Source organism: Apium graveolens, chromosome 2 (assembly GCF_009905375.1).
Source record: "Apium graveolens cultivar Ventura chromosome 2, ASM990537v1, whole genome shotgun sequence".
Taxonomy (NCBI): Eukaryota; Viridiplantae; Streptophyta; class Magnoliopsida; order Apiales; family Apiaceae; genus Apium; species Apium graveolens.
This window is the reverse complement of record NC_133648.1, coordinates 216,554,578-216,570,114: the sequence shown is the minus strand read 5'-3', so window position 1 is coordinate 216,570,114 and position 15,537 is coordinate 216,554,578. Positions and strand designations below refer to the sequence as shown.

The following is a 15,537-nucleotide window of genomic DNA, read 5'->3' as shown; positions in this document are numbered from 1 at the left end:
AAAAAAAAAGTGAACTTAACATTAGATATCTACTACCTACATAGGGCTTCTGAGGCGAATACAGGAACATTCCCAACACAGCTAATTTCAGTTTAGGAATTTAAAGTAAACTTGGGGGCAACTAGATGAGGAACAACATTTGTTGACCGGGTAAGCATTTGAACAATTAGTAAATGCAAAAGCAGTTTTACTATATTTTACTAATGATAATATGCAATTGTATCAAATTAAAGGGCTAAAAACATTTTTAACTTTAACTTTATAAGTTTTTTACTTCTCACAATCCAAATGTACCATTATTGGTCCCCTGATGTCTTCTATAGACAAGAAATTCAATTTTAGCAGCAGCAATTTGTGTCTGCAAACCTTCTCTGGTTCTCTGAATCAGAGCTAGCATCATTATATGACGTGTGTAAACCAATATCTTCAACTCTTTATTCATGTTCACTCTAGATACAAGCAAATTATGTACATTTTCATTGTGATTCCATCTCTCACCAAACATGTTGATGCATTCATCTCCCTTATTGAATTCAAGAGTAGTGTGGAAATTGAGTTGCATTTTATCTCTTCTGAAAGTTGAAGGTTTTGATTGCATATGCAAATATAAGGGCGAATAAGATGCAGAAACCAACCACCATAATACCCGCAAGACCAAGAAAATCATGCCTGTAACCAAATACATGCTTAATTAACAACTTTGCCGGAAGCACGTCTACTCCATCAGAAAGCTTCACGGGTACATCACTATCACCATATTGAGAAACCACAAGCCCGTAAAGAGTCCAAGCAACAGGGTTTGCCCAGTAATACCATCTCCACCAAATAGGTATGTTCTGTAGAACAGTGAACATGAAAAAGTTTAAATGATTTCATAAAACTCAGATTCTTCAATTTTTCATGTAGCACTAACATTTATTTACAAAATTCCCTGTATGTGTTCTGCACCGGGGCAATCATTTGCAGTTTCCTAATTATCTGTGAAATCGTTTAATTTGTAATGTATTGATTGTGCTGCCTCATGACTATCAGAAAGCCTTACTTCTAAAGTTGCTTGTACTGCCAACTTTAGAATTTAATAGAGAACATGTACATTAACTTATACCTTGTGAGGTATCATAAAGCCACTGAAGAGGTTCCAAAGCATATAAAAAGGAGCAGCAATGATGGAAGCTACATTGTGATTGGGCGTGACTGCTGTTGTCATCATTCCATAAAAGGTGAAGTATAGCATGGTGAAATACATAAAGCAGATGTACCATGTAAATTTTAACAAAGTCCACTCAAATGAAGCCATTGCGTAGAACACTGTGCTGTATATGAGTGCTTGCCCGAGCACATAAGGGAACTCAATGGCAACCTAAAAATCACCAGCATTTTATAAACAAGTATATATTAAAAACGGATCAGTGATTATACAAATGTGAATATGAAATTAAGCGCTAGAAGCACACCTGAGCAAGTGCAAATGGTAGAGCAGAATACATCCCTGCAGCTCTCTCTCTATATGAAACAAATCTTTCGACAGAAACAACTGGTTGAACAGCACCTCCATTGGTAACACCAATAAATAGCACTGCTACATACATGGATCCCAGGGCATTAAATATATCCTGTTGGTTATCCCTATTAGAAATAGTTAAATACTGAAGGTGAGATGAAAGAATGTGAAAAATAATAACAATCATGAAAATAAATAAATTATGTGGTCAGACAAAGCAACCAACACAAGAAATTTATGAAAGTAGCATCAATTGTAATATTAATGACAGAAACAAGAGAAGACTTATGGAGACATAACAAGAAATATTGGAAAACACCTTTTAGAACCAAATCTCCAACAGATCGTGCCTAGCATCAGTGAAATAATGACAGTGTAAAAAAAGCGAACTGCAGAGTACTGTGGATTTCGCCAGTAACAGAGGTTTTGCTTCCAAAGACAAGCTAGAAACTGATCCATTTTTGACTGCGAATACTTGGTTGGGAAGTTCAATTCTTTTGCATTAATATTTAATCTGTTCAGCCTTTCAACAAGTCCTCTGTTACGTCTGAGGCAAGATGTACAGCGATACTTAAAATTTTGTTCACCCGATAATAGATAACATACAAAAATAATTATAAAAGACACAAATCAGATTCCATTTTCAGAAGCAGCACATACTGATAGAGATTTGATCTTCTGTAAATTTCTGCAAAGTCCACACCTAGACGATTTTCTTCCACCGATGAAGTGACCTCTAGCATCCACGTAGCAGGATTCTGGTCAGGTCTTATCTTTGGCACTCCCTGTATTGCCTAGAGATATCGGAAAGACAGATAATTCTAGAGAATAAATTACTAGAGCAAATCAAGAAATCAAATGACATATGTGTGTTCAGGTAAATTCACAAAAAAAGAAAAGAAAAAAGAAAATAATACAAACCTCCAAATATTCCACGAGTTTGTAAGACCTGGGTCCAAGCGGGCCGGCATATATGAGTTCTCCACCCCTCTTCATAAACACAAGCTGCATCGTGGATGTTGGCAGATATGAAAAAACGACCATTATACTATGTAACGAAATTTGATATTATATAACTACAGTTAAAAGGAAATTCATACAAAAAATCAAGTTAAGCAGTATTTGCCCAAAAGAATAATAATCAAGCAGCAGAAACTTAAGCTGGATTGAATGAGTAAAATAATTCAGGATGACTGATTAATTACTTTGAAATAGAAAAAGATATATGAGCTACAGAAAAACATTAAAATAGTAGAGACATGATGCAAAATCTACATGCACATGCCCTCGGTCTCAGGACATTCACATGCAAATGCTCTTTGTGCGTTTATGGTTGCGAGTGCATGCACGATTGCACGTTATTCATGTGGGTAATTCACGAGACTAGGAATGGATTGTATGTTATCTGGACACGTCTTAACATAATATTCCAAAGAGATGGAATCCTGGTAAGAAGGTAGCCAAGTGCTTAGTTAGCACATAGGAGAGCAGGGTTCAGTTGTTGCATCTTTTGATCTCTTACAAGCAAAGTATATAGCTATTGTAATATATCAAATAACTAAATATGCCTATAAACTTTAAGTGCGAGTATGCTGTGACAATTTTCAACTTGGCATAGTTCAGATCAGGGAGTCAGGTCTCCATGTCCTATAAACTCTGTATGTTTTTTGTAATAAATCTAGAGATTTTTGACCAGACAATCTAAGGGCAACATCTGGTTCCTATTAGCATCCGTAACTTGCTCCTATGGATAATTAACACCTACTTGACATTGCAGCAGCGGAGGGTAATTAATATTTATAACAAATAAAAAATAATACCTCATCAAAGGATTCAAAAATGTCTATGCTGGGTTGATGTATTGTGCAAACAATTGTTCGCCCTGTATTCACGATATTCCTCACAGTCCTCATTACAATTGCAGCCGCCCTTGCATCCAATCCTGATGTAGGCTCGTCCATGAAAACTATAGAAGGGTTAGCCACCAACTCAACAGCAATGGTTAGTCTTTTTCTTTGTTCTGTCGACAAGCCATCGACACCTGGAAGACCAACCAAAGCGCCTTTTAAAGGAGTGAGCTCTACAAGTTCCATTACCTCCTCAACAAAAGCCTGGAAAATTTAAAATTATTATATTATAGCCCAAAACATACAACAGAAAGCATGCTCAGCGCTTTACCTTTTGTGTAACGATGTCAACTTCTGATGGTAAACGGAGCCATGCAGAGAATAAAAGTGATTCATGCACAGTAAGGCATGGTGAATGAATGTCATTCTGCTCACAATAACCAGATATTCTAGCAAATGTTTCCTGATTTTTTGGATAACCCGATATTTTGATGCTCCCTTCAATAACCCCGCCAGTTTTTCTGCCAGCTAATACATCCATCAGGGTGGTCTTTCCAGCACCACTAACTCCCACTAAAGCGGTAAGGACACCTGGCCTGAATGCTCCAGTGATATCAACCAAAAGCTGCAATCTATCCTCAATAACTCCTTGCTGCTTTAATTCCTGTAAAAATACTAGAGTGAGACGAGTTTATTGAAGATGACTCACTAATGTAGATAAAGAGATGTAGAAGTTTACGGACCAAAGGTACATCAACATAGTAACTTATATTGCTGAAAGACATTGAAAGTGGTTGAAAAGGAAGAACCATGCCTCTCTGATCAAAACTTTTCCCTGTCCAATAATTTCAAATTAAAGGAAGTAATAGACTGTTGCAGTTCTCAACAAACAAAAAGAGTTTATCTTTGGAAGGAATGGAGTATTCCCTACCAGTTAGTGAACCTGAATGCTCCAGATATTCTCTTAGCTGGATACTAACAACTTTAGTTTCACAATCACCTTTCTTTCTATCATCTCTTTCTTGAAGCTCTTCTTCAGAAACAACTGCCTGCTGCTTCACCAAAGCTACAGAAATTACCAGAACCTTAATAATCTCAATTGTATCTTAATTTCCATGTATTCTTGGTAAAAGGAAGAGAAAGCTTACGGTTGAGGTAAGTTAGGGAGAAGGTGAAAAGTATATTAAACAAAACTGTATAGCCAAGCAAAGCAGCAACACCAATCCAATACCAATATTTCTGTGGGAACAAGCTACGTGCTTTGAGTAATCGGTCACCTAAACGTGTGGTAGTACTATTCCCAAGTCTCTGCATGAATGAGATGTATTACAAAGCATAAGATTACATCCAGAGAAACTAATGAACTCCATTGAGGTAACAACAATTTGGATAAATAGCTTCAGTCAAATCTAAGAAGAAGACTAATAACTGGGTAGTATACAGAGACAGCATTCACAAAGATAGCATCTACTTAACTAGCGGAAATAAAAATTAAGATAGCATCTACTTAACAAATGGAAAAAAAATGTCAGGTTCAGTTAATATGCATATTTTGTTTCCAGATGGCATCAAGAGGCACCCGAGCAATAGATACGCAAGTCAATATGTGTTATATTTGTTGATCAACAGTCAGAACAGATCTTATAATTTTTGAAACACCGATGCACGCTTTTGGCATAAACATGCGACTAAAACATAGTGACTTGGCTCACATATTTCACGTTGGTACTCAGAAGTAAGCACATATTTGACTTATTAAACATAGCCAAAAAAAGGTTGGAGATCAGAAGATCTAATAATTTTGCATCAGCTCTTCACTTCAAGGAAGTCCTTGAAGATTTTCTTATAAACCTACCTCACCCATGGTCAAGGCTTGAATTCCAACCTCTTTGTACAGAAGTAGTTGTGGATGACAGTCCTTTTGGTTTAGGACCTAACCTTTTTTTGGCCGCAAAAAAAGAAGACTTGCTGTTATATTACTTAATGTATTAGCTACATATATATCACTAGTTGATGCAGCTATATCATGGTAAATTGGCATGCATTCATAACACTGTCAAATGTCAATTAGCATGCAGCAATTATATGAAAAACTAACATGCAGCCATAAATTTCACTTTTTTGAAATCTTATACCGGCACGATAATTCAGACTGTGGAATGAGGGAAGCATACCAACTAGAAAAGCCTACCATAAAATTTAGTATGGAGCACTATTTAATTTCTTTTTTTTACTTGCCAAGTAGGATTGTTATTTTCACATTATAAATATCCTGTGCAGCTAGATTCAATATTGACCATCAGTTAGCACCTGTAACAGACATATGTGCATCAGCACTTCACTTGAAGAAAGACCAAGACAGTGTTTCCATATACACACCTACCTCAGCCATGGTCAAGGTTTGAATTGCACCCTCTTCGGACAAAAGGGGTTGTGAAACTACCGAGGCAAACCTTTTAATTTTGGGATCTAATCTTATTGGACGTGGTAGCTCCTCCAAATAGTAAGCAACCAAGCATAAACACCATTGAAGCGAATATGCTATAACACCGTCGCAATTTCCGGATCTACTATTGTATTTACTTGACGTAATAGTTTTACACAAACATCATTAGTTGATGAAGATATAGCATGGCATATTAGCATGCAATCATAACCATAACAATGCGAATTAGCATGCAGCAATAACTTGAAAAAAAAAAGTAGCGATTAATTTGACTTCAAAATCTTTTAAATAGCGTAGTAAATTAGACTTGTAATTGGGCGGCATAAAACTAGAAAAAACTAGCATAAAACTCAGCATTAAGGAATATCCATTATTATAACTTTTTTGATAACTAGAATTGTCACTCTTAACTTCACAAAAACCCGTAAAAGCAACTGTGCAACCCCCCCCCCCCCCAAATTCAGAAACCAAATAGATTTTCCACGTGATGTACAATTATATCCAACTTCTGAATAATAAGAAATGACCAGTACATATCCTACAAATATATTACCTTATCCCATGAATGTCCAAGAAATTCGTTAACAGAAGATGCATCTTGACCATACATAAGAGGAGAAACCCAGAAGCCCCATATCCACCATTTGGGAATACTATCTATTCCAATGAAAGTAGAAGTATTAGTAACTTTACAGAATCAAGTGAAAGGAAAAGAAATATATTACACTGCTTACCTCTCGAAATTACATATCCACCAAGAGCCATGACAATTAACATGGCGAAAGATCCAAATGTATTAGCGACTATCATATTTCGTCCCAAGGCTCCCATTAGACGGAAAAGAGAAATTGACATTTGATGTAGAAAGAAAAACAACAGGAATTGTCGAAAAAACCTACAGTTTGTTAAATAGGGTTGCAGACTTTTACAACTCATCTTATCAAATTAATAAATAATGCAGCTCTTAGAGTAATCTTACCTAACAATATTAGGATCAAATCCAATTACGTAATATGTGATCATCACCCAAAAGCCAGATTCTATGAGTGAAATTGGAATGCTCAAGACCCAAGAAGGAAGTGTATAAATCCATGCTGGGTAGAAGTGCAGATCTCTATGCTTATAAAGCACCGGAAGCTTGGATACCAACATTGGAACCTCCGTAAATCCGTTGAAAAGAATAATAACCATGGAAAAGTAAAGTTCCCCGAGATATAGTCCAGCATCATCAAGTGTATTATGGCGAAGAGTTGTTCGAAAGAAAACACTCATGGTGATTAAAGCAACAAAGAAGAGCTGTAGAACAGCAACATAGTGAGTAGACTAGATGTATATATATGTTTTTTCTTGGCAATAGAAAACCGCAAACGCAGGTAAAACAGAATAAAAAGGGATGCCACTATTTAAATTTTAACATAACCAGCTCTCTTGGTCTATTCTATGACAGATCAGATAGAAGGAACGGCAATTACCTGAATGAATTTGAAAACATAAATAAACGAGTTCCGTTTCATTAGTAGCAATTGCCAATCAAAGCTGGTCTTAAGAAGCTCAATCCTTGAAACTCCGTACTGAGAGGTTGACAGTGCTGCAGGATGACTATAACGTCTATCAAATGGAATGTTTAGTTCTTCACCTAAACTTTTTCCCGATTGATGTGAACGAAAAGTTTCAGCAAATTTCAGCACGGATATAAAATGATAGGGGCGATCACGAACAACCCAATACTGCTCTTGGTCCTTTTTTGATATGACCTGGGTCATATTATCTTTAAAAGTAAGGTACTGAATGACAGACTAAAAACACATTCAAAATTATTAATTACTTACCTCTTGAAGGAAGTCCGCCGCATTCTTCCGTTCAGGGCATCGAAATCCCATTGATGCAAAGAAATCAAGGGCAGAATTACGAGGCCCCTGATATACAATATGACCCTCGGAGAGAAGAATAATATCGTCAAACAACTCATAAGTCTCGGGAGCAGGTTGAAGCAAAGAAATTACAGTGGTTCCATCAAGTGCCTGACTCGAATGCCTGAGATACTTGATAATTTGGTAAGTAGTTGAACTGTCGAGCCCATTTGATATCTCATCCATGAACAGGACTCTTAATGGACCTGCTAATAATTCACCTGCCATACACATGACTTAAGTAAGCATAAAAAAGTACAATACATCGCGCGCATTTATAATGAAGAAACATTTACGAGAATGAACATTACCTGTCGTAAGCCGCTTCTTTTGTCCTCCAGAAATTCCTTTGAGCATTTCATCTCCAACCAAAGTGTCAGCACATGTATCCAACCCTAAAATCTTTGTCATATAAATTTTAGAACTTCAGACAGCTGTGAAAATATGAAATCCAAGGCCTTAAAAAACAATAGATCTCAATGCAATGACCTCACTTTATTATTAGTGTACCACTGCAGGTATATTTCTCATATATCTTCATTATTTAACCATCATGGGTAATCTCATTCAAAAGTTTTAAAATGATTATTATACTAGAGTCTTAGAATTAACTTTATCATAAAAATTGCACAATTAACACTGGATAAAGTGCTAGTAACTAAAAGATAGATATCAGATATATGCATACTTCTAGTTAGTTTCATATTTAGGGTTGAACTTTGCAATGATTTCTTTATTATATTTAAAAGCATTAAAGAGTAAAGAGGGAAATAAAACTTAGGAAAAAAGTAATTAAGGAAAAAGATGCACATGAAAAGTAGCACATGATCCTTCATTTTGGGATCTTTCTAGATAATAGTATTTTCCATTGATTCCTGGAGACACAGATAGTTATGTGGTAATCACCCATGGTAGGTAATAATTAGGAAGTTCTGTGGAAGCTACTTTAATCAAGTAATACATATATAGTACTGGTCACTACTGGTTAGTGCACAACTGCGCAGTGTTATTAGTGCACTGAAAGTCAAAACTCTTTTGATGATTATCTCATTTGTATTGGACATGGTGAACTTGATCTCACTCAGATCATCCTGACACTTTGACCTTCGTGACCTTGTGCAATATTTTCTTCTGAGAAAAATATCCTTTACATTTCTAGCTTTACTTAGTAGTTAGTAATTCTGCTAGCATCTCATACCTTTCTTTAACCACGCTACATTATATTAAAAACAGACTACTTGACAAGATGCATAAGCTATATATGTTGTCAAAAACCCTTTAGAGCTTCCTTAACCATTTTAAGCTGTCCTACATCCAACTTAATAAATTGTATAAAACTTGCTCAAAATTTTAAGCACGGGTATCTTCAACTTATCTTCTGAAACAACAAATTTATATCAGTTCTCTTAGCAAACGCCCATATTTATCGGCCAACTTAGCCATAGAAACTACTGCATATAAAAACCTTGTTCTACATCCCACCACTGCTCTCAATGTTCATTTTCAACTTAAAAATAATATTGCATAATCAAAATCCATTCACATATATGTAATGATTCCTCATCTCATTTTGATTGCATTTTACTGCATTAATTCTCTAATCATACCATCATTAAACATACTCATGTTTCATTTGTTAGAATAATCACAAAATCTGGAAGTGGAAGAAACCATAGGAATGTCATGAAATGATTCCAAGTTGGCGAACAAGATGACCCAAAGAGATCAAAATTAAGTATGCAATAAAAATGATAGAACCATAGAATTCCAAACACTAGTTGCATTAGTAGTACTGAAAGTAAGTCTATAAAGAACATGCCTTCAATATGTACTCCACGATTAGGCTCGTCTCCTGTCCACCTAACGCTGATGCCTGTAAAACAATCTGACAGTTGAAAAGCATATCGTAGAAAATATAGCAGAAGTTAAGAGAAGAGGCTTGCTGAATCACTTAGAAGGAGACTGAGACAGATACCTACCTTCATAAATATATCAAGATCTTCATCGGGTTTGATTCCAGCACTCTTTTCTCTTCTTGCAAGCTCCTCAAGCATGTCTGGCCAAAATTTATGGTTTTATCATCACTGTGACTAACACTTACCTACAATCTTCCAGAGTTCATGACTTACCATATTTACATCCAACACCCTGACAACGTGCTGAGAAATCAAGTGTTTCCCTCACTGTCATCTCTGGCACATGCCAATCTTGTTGACTAACATAAGCAGATGTTCTCTGTGGAACAAACTCTTTTAAACTGTGTCCATTGTAAGTAACATTCCCTGACATCTTTGAAGAAATCAAGGTATTAGATATTAAGCAAAAGTAAATAAGATTACAGAACTAATAACCAAAGAAAAATGTCACTTTTAACTGTCTAGTAAAATGAACAAAAAAAACATACTATAAGAACAAGCTGCGAACCTGCAAATCTTGTCCAAGGCGACCAGCAAGGGCAAGCAGTAATGTTGTCTTTCCGGAACTTGGAGGACCCAAAAGAAGAGTCAATCTACAAATAAACATAGTTAATTATCACATACTTGAATAAGAATTGCCATAAAAAATACACAATTGAAGACCAACACTGCAATTGAAAATGACAGTACCTAGAAGGTCTAATGATTCCATTCATATTATCCAATATCGACAATTTTCTTCTTTTAGGGCGATATATCCTTAGCTTCCGTAATAGAGCCTTTTATAACAATAAACAAAACACATCAAATTAAGAAATTATTAATCAAATTAAATACATATCCCAGTAAAATCTTCAAAAACCTTACCTCAGTCATGTTAAACATAAAGTTGGTAATGGTAGGCAGTGCTCTACTCCCAACATGAACATATGTGTAAACATTCAAATTCTGAAATCTAACTTCAATTTTCGGAAACTGCATATCAACTCTGCAACAAAATTGAAAAGGTTACTATAAATGAAAAAAAATCCAGTACCTCTAATCAGTCAAACATCAGATAACCAGAATCTACAAAATCACTCATAACAACCACATTATTTAAACTTGAGAACATTCATATAAACTTTGTTAATCAAATTTCAAAATTTCAGCAATTACTACTAGATTTAATAAATACATGAACTTCTTCTATAACCAGCAAAACATGAAAAGTCGCAGCGTAATTCTGTAGAAATTGTGAACAAACGTTAAAAAAAGGGTAAGAAATGAATGAAAGGGAGCAAATTACTTATCGAAACGGTGTCGAATCCGAAGAAAAAACCTCTCCCAATCATCATCAACAGACTCAACTAAGCGATTCAACACAACTTTACGTTCCTCTAATTCAAGTTTCTGAACATCAATCTCGATCAAATCACCAACAATATTCTTAAAAACTCCCTTGCGCACACGATTATACGTGGGCAAGCGCTCCAACGCCGCCCACTGCAACGCCTCCTCATCATCACCGGACTCTCTGAACGACGCCGACACACTTTCAGATAAGTTCCACATTGTCAACTTAGTACAACAAACAAAAGTAAGTGTATGTATGTATGTATGTATTTGGTTGAACAAGGAAGATAAGAGGAAAATGTAGATGAGTTTACGCCATACATACAATTTATTGTGTGTATCAATTTCTATCTACTTGCTGCTTATATGAGCTAAGTAGTTGAGGCGTAGCATTAATGGCGTGCTTCTCTCTCCTCTCTCTCTCTCCCGTTTTTGGGGTTGTTTAGCTTATCTCTCTAGAAATGAATGCAAACTAAAGTTTTTCCTTCCTTTATTTGTGTTTGTGTTTAGTGAGCTGCTTTGTTTGTTTGCTGGTAAGATTCCGTGTGTTTTCCAAATGCATGCAAACTTAGGCACTACTTAAATCTTCGTACGCAAGCGGGGAAATGCCAAATACGGGCTACTTATATTATTAATTACGGACATTTTTGGGTTTATCAAATCTTTCCTTTTCTTTTATATTTCTAATTAATTATGGTTTTATCTTTTTTGGACATACTTTAAACAATATACCCCCATTGTTACAATTGTTGTTTAACTAAAACTTTTTATTCACAAATTTAACATAATTTCTTTTTAATAATTATTTAAACACACATTATATATGAAATCTAACGAAAAGATAACACTATTATTATATTTTACATTTTTCTAATTCAACTAATAAATAATAATTCTACATTTATAAACTTCAAAAGCAAAACACATTTTCTTTGTCCTCACTCTTACCCTTAATATCCAAAATCCGCATATCGTAATTACCAAAATTAGTTAAAATTTATTTATTAATTCTAATAACATTACAAAAATACACTTAAACCCCGACTAAGTAATAATCGATAAAGTAATAATCAATAAAGTAATAATATCGCTAAAATAATATTTTTCTCCGGTCTCAACATAATAGACACAGTATATTTTTATTTCAGGTAAAATAATAAACTCGTTAAAATAATAATTTTTCTTGGTTCCGGCCCTACTTTAAATATGTTTAATTGTACTAAATCATTCTAACATTAATTTTTTATTAAGATTGTTAATGTGCATTCAGGGAGGATATTTTAATCTTTTCACCCTTTTTCTACTCTAAATTTTAAAAGACCGTTCTGAATTTAACATATTTAATATAAAATTCAGGCTATTTATGATTTACAAACGTAACTGAAAATAGATAGGGTTAGATATACAACTTTGAGTTGCTGGGAGACATGAAGTTTTAGTCCGTTAATTACAGCGTCATTGTATTGCGTGTGCAATGTGGTATATTGTGTGTGGCAGTTCGGGTAATGATAGTGGGGAATATCAAATTTAATACTGCCGGTGAGTACTTTTTTTTTTGTTTCAAAATGGCAACTCAGGTTCATTTGTTAAATTTGAATAATTCAGAAATGATAGAAATTTGATGATGAGATTTGTAAAAATTTGAATGATCGATATTGTTTGTTAAAAAAATTTATACATTATTTGGATGATGATAATTTCTTATAATATTGATTTTATTTAACAAAAAAATTTTGAGATTGAAATCTATATTAACATTAAGATTAGAATCAATATATTAAATTAAATGAGTACAGAAATAACACATGTACTATAATCAATCTTAACACATGTCGATCTTAACAAGTACTATAATAATTATATATATTATCATTATATATTCTAATAAAAAGATATTATAATAGTAGAACTATCCAACAATATAATAGTATCATATATGCTAACAAGAGAAACTATATTATAAAAAATAAAGTATATAATTTTTAATAATTTAATTAAAATGTACAAAAAAATAGCACATGAAGTAGTTTAGGCTCAAAGATTATTTAGAGGCTTAAGTGATGACTTATTGTATTACATTTATTCTCCTTATAGTTCAGAATTTAATAATTTTGGTAAAAATATATATTTATTGTGTGTGATTTATGAGTTGAATATGTTGTTGTGTATTATAATTTGCGTAGTTCCAAGTATAAGATGATGAAAAATTATTGCATAAGTAGAAGTTGTATAAACCCAATCTCAAATTTCTCGTTAGTATAATATTTTTAAATACTTCGCGACAAAGTTTATTTAGCAAATATAAGCAAATCTACTATTTATGCATGTGATATGTACTTTAAAATATATTATTGTGCGTGATAGTGTTTGTGTCAGATTATATATTATTTTTTAGCATAGAGACTAATGTACCTTTATTTTAATCATTTCTCCCTGGACGAATTTAACCTTTTTTCATATTCAAATTCAATAATTATATATATTGACTTTATGTGACAAACTTTTCTAAATTTAATAAAACTGTCATAAACATTAGTAGTTAAAATTTCTAATATTTTAATGTTATTATGAAATAAATAATACGATAATTTTTGTGATCATTATAATTATTTTTCATTTTTAAATTATAACAGACGAATGAAGTCATATTTTTAGTGTGTACGTAAGTTTTATCCATATATTAAAATTCAAAAATGAAAATAATTTTAAAATAACATTAAACTGTTTCGTACCAAATAAACAATTACAAAAAGTACTGTGTTTCATTCACAGACTTTTAAATATATGTAATTTTAGTTATATGAAACAATATATAATTTACTTTTTTTATAATAGAGTATTGTTAAAAATTGTTTAAGTCACTACGTTTTCCAAATTACATTAACTGCTATAATTATTTTCTTTACAAAATTGTAAAAAATAATAATATGATTTTGTATAAAATAAAAATTAAAATTTAAAATTTACTCTTTAAGAATTCACTATTATTAAAAAAGTCACATACACATATTTTATAATTTAATAATAATGTTCATATTATTTTAACAAGGTGGTATTTGGGAAAACAGTTGGTTGAGTACAAAGCCCGTATGCTCTAACTTTACCTGATCCTGCGAAAATCAATCAAATATTTACTTTTTAAAAATTGGGCCAAGTCAGCAATTCTGATATACATTAATGGTTTGACCTTATAAAAGTCTCTTACACATTGATACACGTGGATGTAGTAAAATAGATAGATAAATAGATTGTTAGATATATTTGATAATGTCATGTCTAATATGATTTATGTTTAGTTTTCAGATCTTACTTAAACAGGATAAATCAGTACTTACTCGAAGTCAGGACTTAAGGATATCAGTACTTATATTATCAGGAGATAATCATCAGAAGATGGATATCAGAACTTAAGTGCTGAAGTATGTTCAGATAAGGATAGTAGCTGATTAAAGGAAAGAAGATCGAGATAAACATAAGAAGAGATATGCATGAAGAAGGAGTTCCGTGAAGAATGGAATACTTGGAAGAAAAGATATCTGATTGATATATTTTAGGAAGCAGAATTATATTCCATATCAATTAGCGATTATCTTGTAACTGTGTAGTATATAAACACAGACATAGGGTTTACACTAGAAGTGTTATCATATTCGAAGAGATTATTCATTGTAACTCTAGCAGCTCTCGTGATATTTGTTCATCACTGAGAGGTAACATTTCCATACTGTAACAGAGTTTATTATTTCAATAAAATTTGTTTTCTGTTACTTGAAATATTAAAAGTTCGATTTGATTGTATTTTACACTGTATTCACCCCCTCTACAGTGTGTGTGACCTAACAAGTGGTATCAGAGCCTGTCTGTTAACGCACATACAGTTAAAGATCCAAACACAATCATGTCTGACACAGAAACTCCAACTAAGCCTACCAAAACTGAAGAACCTCCAAAGACACAAATTCAAAGTCGGTATGAAACCATCAGAGTTCCCATACTGAGACCATCTGAATATGTCATATGGAAGGTGAGGATGACCATTTTTATGGAAGCTACAGATCCAGAATATCTTGATAGAATCAAGGAAGGACCTCACAAACCAACCAAGCTCGCAGTTGCAGTTGCAGGTGAAGCAGCAAAGACCGTACCAAAGGAGAAGAGTGATTATATTGCTGAAGATATCGCATCAATTGCTAAGGATGCTAAGGTACGACACTTACTGCATAGTGTCATTGATAATTTAATGTCAAACAGGGTAATTAACTGCAAGACTGCTAAGGAGATATGGGATGCTCTGGAAACAAGGTGTCATGGAACTGATACAATTAAGAAGAACAGGAAGACAATACTCACTCAAGAGTATGAACACTTTGACTCAAAGGCTAATGAATCATTGACTGATTTATATGATAGATTTGTCAAACTCTTGAATGATCTGTCACTGGTTAATAAGGAGTATGATCTTGAAGATTCAAACCTTAAATTCCTGTTAGCTCTTCCTGAATGTTGGGATTTGAAGGCAACAACAATAAGAGACAACTACAGTCTTGATGAAACAACTCTTGATGAAATTTATGGAATGCTC

The 15,537-nt window shown here is 33.6% G+C and overlaps 1 protein-coding gene across 1 annotated transcript; it reads right to left on the bottom strand.

Annotated features, from left to right (window-relative positions):
• Positions 1-227: 227 nt before the first annotated feature.
• LOC141708107 (ABC transporter G family member 32-like) lies at positions 228-11,411 on the bottom strand. Its single transcript, XM_074511590.1, has 24 exons — positions 10,909-11,411; positions 10,488-10,608; positions 10,311-10,399; positions 10,129-10,213; positions 9,834-9,993; positions 9,684-9,760; positions 9,524-9,577; positions 8,016-8,106; positions 7,624-7,925; positions 7,267-7,548; positions 6,774-7,090; positions 6,529-6,689; positions 6,348-6,451; positions 4,497-4,656; positions 4,280-4,414; positions 4,092-4,183; positions 3,680-4,012; positions 3,322-3,612; positions 2,423-2,506; positions 2,162-2,295; positions 1,821-2,048; positions 1,455-1,626; positions 1,106-1,360; positions 228-836 (listed from the first exon to the last, which is right to left on the bottom strand). The coding sequence occupies exons 1-24, from the start codon at positions 11,172-11,174 to the stop codon at positions 564-566; spliced, it is 4,266 nt and encodes a 1,421-aa protein (XP_074367691.1). The 5' UTR covers positions 11,175-11,411; the 3' UTR covers positions 228-563.
• Between the last annotated feature and the right edge of the window lie 4,126 nt (positions 11,412-15,537).